General features: G+C 40.5%; 1 protein-coding gene across 2 annotated transcripts in view; it reads right to left on the bottom strand.

Annotated features, from left to right (window-relative positions):
• The window catches only part of USP14 (ubiquitin specific peptidase 14), a 60,387-nt gene that overhangs the window by 45,196 nt on the left and 7,947 nt on the right, over positions 1–7,244 (bottom strand). For both annotated transcript variants that reach the window (XM_017498989.2, XM_017499010.2), the window contains exon 3: positions 2,783–2,815. In XM_017498989.2, coding sequence (XP_017354478.1) covers positions 2,783–2,815 — 33 coding nt within the window. The remainder of the gene's footprint in view (positions 1–2,782; positions 2,816–7,244) is intronic.

Raw genomic sequence — 7,244 nt, 5'->3', positions numbered from 1 at the left:
ATGCCTAGCTAATTTTTTGTAGTTTTAGTAGAGACGGGGTTTCACCGTGTTGACCAGGATGGTCTCGATCTCTTGACCTCATGATCCACCCGCCTTGGACTCCCAAAGCGCTGGGATTACAGGCTTGAGACACCGCGCCCGGCCCTACCTTGCACTTTTATGTTACAGAGATTGCTTCTTTCTTTAAACCTTGTGCTCTCCCGACATTTCACCACCCAACAGGCCCCAGTGTGTGTTGTTCTCCTCCCTGTGTCCATGTGTTCACATTGTTCAGCTCACACTTATAAGTGACAACATGTGGTGTTTGGTTTTCTGTTCCTGTGTTAGTTTGATGAAGAAAATGTAGCTTCCTTATCTCTCTCAGCCTTCACAAAATTAAAGAGAATTAGGGTTTTGCTCTGGGTTAGGCTTTGACTTAAGGCCACTTAAACTTTCTTCCTATCAGCAATAAGGCTGTTTTGCTTTATCAATTTGTGTAACACTTCAAGAACTTTAGCTTTTAAATTTCCTTTGAAAACTGCATCTTTGTATTCATAACTTGGTTAACTCGTGCCAAATGCCTAGCTTTTGGCCTATCTCGGCTTTAAACAGGCCTTCCTCACTAAGCTTAAGCTTTCTGTTGAAAGTAAGAGACATGCAACTCCTTCCTCTTGAACACTTAGAGGCCACTGCAGGGTTAGTAACTGGCATAATTTCAATACTATCTAGTCTCAGGGAACAGGGAGGCCCAAGGAAACGGAGGAGGGAACTGCAGGTGGGTAAAGCAGTCAAGAACACACATTTACCAATTAAGTTTGCTGTCTTACAGGCGTGATTCATGACATCCCAAAACAATTACAAAAGTAACATCAAAGATCAACATACTTCACATGATAGTAATTAAAATGTTGCCCTGGCTGGAGTACAGTGGTGTGATCTCGGCTCACTGCAACCTCCACCACCCAGGGTCAAGCAATTCTCCTACCTCAGCCTCCCAAGAAGCTGGGACTACAGGCGCATGCCATGAGGCTCAGCTAATTTTTGTATTTTTAGTAGAGACGAGGTTTTGCCATGTTGGCCAGGCTGGGCTCAAACTCCTGACCTCAAGTGATCCACCCGCCTCAGCTTCCCACGCTGGATTACAGGCATGAGCCACCACATCTGGCCAAGATGTCCACTCTTAACACTTTCTATTAACACTGTATTAGAAGCGCTATCAAAAAGTAGGACAAGGCCTGGCACAGTGGCTCACACACCTATAATCCCAGCACTTTGGGAGATCGAGGCGGGCAGACCACTTGAGGTCAGGAGTTCAAGACCAGCCTGGCCAACATGGCGAAACCCTATCTCTACTAAAAATACACAACTTAGCTGGATGTAGTGGCAGGAACCTGTAGTACCAGCTACTCAGGAGGCTGAGGAAGGTGAATTGCCATGAATCCAGGAGGCCGATGGTGCAGTGAGCTGAGATCACACCACTGCACTCCAGCCTGGGTGCCAGAGCAAGACTCTGTCTCAAAATAAAAAAAAAAGAAGAAATAAATTAAAAGTCATTTGTTTACCAATTATACTTCAATAAAGTGTAAGAAAACTGAAAGTCATCAATATGGAAAAGGGAGAGGTAAAATTGTCATTATTTGCAAATAAAATGTTTATGTACATAGAAAACCCAATGGAATCTGCCAAAAACACAACTGGAATTAGTAAGTGAATTGCTTGTAAGAACACAGAATGAAAATAAACCTAGAAAAATCAATTGTATTTTTACATTCTAGCCATGAACACTGGAAACAAAATTTTTTAACATCATTTTAAGTGGCAAACAAATGTTAAGTTCCAGTAATTAAAGAAAAATCATGCAAGGGCTGGGCAAGGTGACTCACACCTGTAATTCCAGCATTTTGGGAGGCCAAAGCAGGAGGATCACTTGAGCCCAAGAGTTCAAGACCAGTCTAGGCAAAATAGTGACATGTCTACAAAAAATAAATATAATTAACTGGGCATGGTAACATACACCTGTGGTCCCAGCTACTCAGAAAGCTGAGATGGAAGGCCTGCTTGATCCTAGAAGTTTGAGACTGCAGTGAGCCATGACCATGCCACTGTGCTCTGGCCTACCTGAGAGTAAGACCCTGTCTCAAAAAAAAAAAAAAAAATACTCATGCAAAATCTCTATATTGAAAAACTACAACTCTGCTAAGAGAAAATAAAGACTTAAATAAATAAGGAAGTACATCATATTCAAATACTCAATGTTGCTAAGATGTTTATTTTCCCTAAATTGAACTACAGATTCAATGTAATCTCAAACAAAATCTCAAAGAGGAGAAAGTTAGAGAACGTATACTATCTCATTTCAAGACTTTTTTTTTTTTTTTTTTTTTTTTGAGACAGAGTCTCCCTCTGTTGCCAGGCTGGAGTGCAGTGGCACAATCTTGGCTCACTGCAACCTCCGCCTACCAGGTTCAAGTGATACTCCTGTCTCAGTCTCCTGAGTAGCTGGGATTACAGGTGTGCACCACAATACCCAGCTCATTTTTTTTCAAAACTTTTATTATAAAGCTTTAGTAATCAAAAACATTCAGTACTAGTGTAACTTTAATCAACTAGATCAATGAAACAAAAACCCAAAACAAACCTACAACTGATTTTCAAGTAAAAGTCTAATACAAGTCAATGAGAAAAGGCAAGTATTTAATGCTGGAAAAATGGATATACATATGAAAAAAAGTCATCTGGAATTTATTTTGGCATCAAAACAAGGTTACTGCATTATAATAAACATTCATAAGAAAATACTTACATTTTTTATTTTGATGTTTCCCCAATCATCATCCTGTTTCAAAGATAAACAAAAGACATTTAACAAAAAAAAAAAAAAAAAAGACATTTAACTACTGCTGTACAAGCTGAACATAATCTAATAATCAATTAATTTTAAGTTACTTCAAAACAGAATAAAATATATCCTGCAAACAGATTTTATTAAAAATTATCGCAATATAAAAAAATTTTTGGTCAGCACAGTGGCTCACACCTATAATCCCAGCACTTTGGGAGGCCAAGGCAGCAGATCACCTGAGGTCAGGAGTTCGAAACCAGCCTGACCAATATGGAGAAACCCTGCTCTACTAAAAATACAAAAATTAGCTGAGTGTGGTGGTACACACTTGTAATCCCAGCTACTTAGGAGGCTGAGGCAAGAGAATCAGCTGAATCCAGGGGGCGGAGGTTGCAGAGAGCCGAAATCGCACCACTGTACTCCAGCCGGGGTGACAGAGCAAGGCTCCATCTCAAAAAAAAAGGGGGAAAAAATTGTTTTTAAACAGAAGAGGTCCTAATGCCAGGGTTTCAAGTAATTGGCTTCAACTGCATAAGTTAACACAATATAAAAGGCAGTAAACTTTTTAGCATCAAATACTAAAAAACACCTAGGTATAAAAATAAATACTTTTAACAAGTACTAAAAAACACTTGACTAATAACAAATGATAGATCCTGTTTTTTGGATGTTTGGAACCAGCAGAGCTAATAACTAGCTTTTATGGCAAGAATGAAGAGTTAATGTAATTAAGGTAATTATATAATTTATCATCAAAACCAGGAGACTGGTAAGAATGCAAATGCTATTAAAAATCATACCAAGAGAGTAAACCAGACTACCCAAGGCAAATAATTTTTTTTTTTTTTTTTTTTTTTTTTTTTAGACAGAGTCTTGCTCTGTCTCCCAGGCTGGAGTGCTGGAGTGCAGTGGTGCAATCTCGGCTTACTGCAACCTTCGACTCCCAGGTTCAAGCAATTCTCCGGCCTCAGCCTCCAGAATAGCTAGGATTACAAGCATGTGCCACCACATCTGGCTAATGGCAAATTAAATCTTAATAAATTTGCATATCCACAAATGTTTCTCAAGTGGTAAATTTCACATCTATAAAGCAATTAAATACTTTCTCTTCAATATGCTGAATAAAAATCAAGATTTTTTTTTCATGCATGATTAGTCCAGAGATATTTTAACTTACTGCAGCTAGGCCTTTCCCTCATAAGATAAAGTCAATTCCATATTACCCTCTTTTATAGAAGGTATCAGGTACTCAATAAGCTTGTCTCCCCATGATTGGTGCCACTAATTATCTCCTTGGACGCTCTGCTTTAAAATGGAACAATAACTTCCTAAAAGCCCTTCTCAATGGAAGGGCTATGACTGCTAAACATAAGGAATGATAATTATAAATGCCCCCTAAGATCACTTACCCAAGGTCACACAAATCTGGTAACTGAACACAGATCTGCATGACTTATAAATCACACGCTCTTTTAAGTACTATGTTACTTAAACCTCTTTAAAACTCATTTATAAGATTTCCTCATTTATAAAATATGGGTAACATACAGTTGAGAATTAAAGAAAATATAAGAAAAGCCAGACACAGAATAAGTACTCAATAAATGGTAACCATTAGCAGTTAACAGTTTCATTTAATATGCATTTTTCTATCATTTTCAACAGCATACAACTAGTACAGTGTTCAAAGCACCAATTAGGCTATGAAGTTCACTAAAGGCCAAAGGTTCATACTGTATATTGAGGGGTAAACAAAGTTTTTTCTCCAACATGTGTTTTATTGCCCAGGAGGCGTAGTCAGTCTTTATCTCTACAGTTAACTATCGCTCTTTAGCATTTTATCTAGAAAGTTTTTTTTTTTTTAACTATACTTTTATTATTAAAAAACAACAGTAGAGGCCAGCCGTGGTGGCTCGCGCCTATAATTCCAACACTTTGGGAGGCCCACGGCAGGGCAGATCACTTGAGGTTAGGAGTTCCAGACCAGTGACAACACGGTGAAACCCAGTCTCTACTAAAAATACAAAAATCAGCCAGGCACTGTGGCAGACACCTGTAATCCCAGCTACTCAGGAGACTGAGGCAGAAAAATCCCTGGAGCCCGGGAGGTGGAGGTTGTAGTGAGCCAAAATCCACGCTCCTGCACTCCAGCCCCTGGGCAACAGAGGAAGACTCAATCTTAAAAATAATAATAATGATAGATATTGTCCTGTCTTTTCTGCAGTCCTTCATCAGTATGCTGAAAAGGTTGGATTCTTAACTGTGGTCACTGTGATTACTCCAAAGGAAATAAAGAAAAAAATTAAGTTTCCTCTCTTTGGAGTCTCACTATTTTGCCAGGCTGGAGTGCACTGGTGAGATCTCGGGTCACTGCAACCTCCACCTCCTGGGTTCAAGCGATTCTCCTGCCTCAGCCTCCCAAGTAGCTGGAACTATAGGTGTGCACCACTATGCCCAGCTAATTTTTCTATTTCTAGTAGAGATGGTATTTCACCATGTTGGCCAGGATGGTCTCGATCTCTTGACCTCATGATCCACCCACCTCGGCCTCCCAAAGTGCTGGAATTACAGGTGTGAGCCACCAGGCCCAGCCAGTTTCTTTTTAAACAAAAATTTTTTCCTCCCCTTCTCCAGGTAGGAGTTAGATAACAATTACTATTAAGAAAAAAGGGGGCCAGGCACGGTGGCTCACACCTGTACTCCCAGTAACTTTGGGAGGCCGAGGTGGGCAGATCACTTGAGGTCAGGAGTTCAATACCAGACTGGCTAACATGGTGAAACCCCAGCTCTACTAAAAATATAAAACTTAGCAGGGCATGATGGTGGGCACCCGTAATCTCAGCTACTCAGGAGGCTGAGTCATGAGAATCACTTGAACCCAGGAGGCAGACGTTGCAGTGAGCCAAGACAGCACCACTGCACTTCAGCGTGGGCAACAGATCAAGGTTCCATCTAATAAAAAAAAAAAGAGGCCGAGTATGGTGGTTCACACCTGTAATCCCAGCACTTTCAGAGGCTGAGGTGGGTGGATCACAAGGTCAGGAGTTCAAGACCAGGCTGCCCAACATGGTGAAACCCCATCTCTACTAGAAATACAGAAGTTAGCCAGGCGTGGTGGCGGGCGCCTGTAATCCCAACGACTCAGGAGGCTGAGGCAGAGAATTGCTTGAACCCAGAAGGCAGAGGTTTCAGTGAGCGGAGATCACACCACTGTACTCCAGCCTGGGTGACAGAATGAGACTCTGTCTCAAAAAAAAAGAAAGAAAAAAGGGCTCTTCATTAATGGGTAGAATGCAATAAAGGCCAAAAAAAAAGAACAGTTTTCCAGAACCAGGGCTTTGGTAAAGATGCTGAAGTGCTCTGCATTTCAACATTCAAATGCATGTACAAAATTATACGCTGTAATAGCTTTTTAAAGAAAAACAAACATATCTATTGTTCCATATTTTTAAACTGAGATAAAATTTTCCATCCTCGTTAGAGAAAATTACTAAGTATTAATTTCATTTTAGTCTAAACAAAATAAAACTAATACTTTTAACACATCCTCATCGGAACAAAAATTCACACAATACAGATAACTGCAAAGTGTTCCACTCTCCTGACCTGCAGAGGTATCTGGCAATACAATACATTTTAAAATAAAATTTAAATGTTGCTTGTAGAACAAAGTAATGTTGGATGGAGCTGGAGGCCATTAATTGCTAGTTTCTTAGTAAACTAACACAGGAACAAAAAAGAAAACTTCATGTTCTCATTTGTAAGTAAGAGCTAAATAATGAGAACACATAGGCCTGGCATAGTGGCTCACGTCTATAAATCCCACCACTTTGGGAGACCCAGGCAGGTGGATCACTTGAGGTCAAGAGTTCCAGACAAGCCTGACCAACATGGTGAAACCCCATCTCTACTACAAATACAAAAATTAGCCAGGTGTGGTGACAAACACCTGTAATCCCAGCTACTCAGGAGGCTGAAGCAGACAGGAGAATCACTTGAACCCAGGAGGCAGAGGTTGCAGCCAGCCGAGATCGCGCCACTGCACTCCAGCCTGGGTGACAGAGCAAGACTCTGTCTCAAAAAAAAAAAAATTAGAACACATAGACACATACAGGGGAACAGACACTGGAGCTTACTTGAGGGTAGAGAATGGGAGGAGGAAGGGGATCTAAAAAAAAAAAAAACTACCTATTGGGTACTATGCTTAGTACCTGGGTGATGAAACCTGTACATCAAAACCCTGTGACATGAGTTTACCTATATAACAAACCTGCCGATGTACCTCGGAACCTAAAAGTTAAAAATAAATAAAAGCAAATAGATTTTTAAAACGATCCTTTTGCCTGGCGTGGTGGCTCACGCCTGTAATCCCAGCACTTTGGGAGGCCGAGGCGGGTGGATCACGAGGTCAAGAGATCGAGAG

The sequence above is a fragment of the Cebus imitator genome, unplaced genomic scaffold, assembly GCF_001604975.1.
Source record: "Cebus imitator isolate Cc_AM_T3 unplaced genomic scaffold, Cebus_imitator-1.0 Scaffold12, whole genome shotgun sequence".
NCBI classification, from domain to species: Eukaryota; Metazoa; Chordata; class Mammalia; order Primates; family Cebidae; genus Cebus; species Cebus imitator.
Note: the sequence above shows the minus strand (reverse complement) of the source record. Positions and strands in the feature narration are given on the sequence as shown.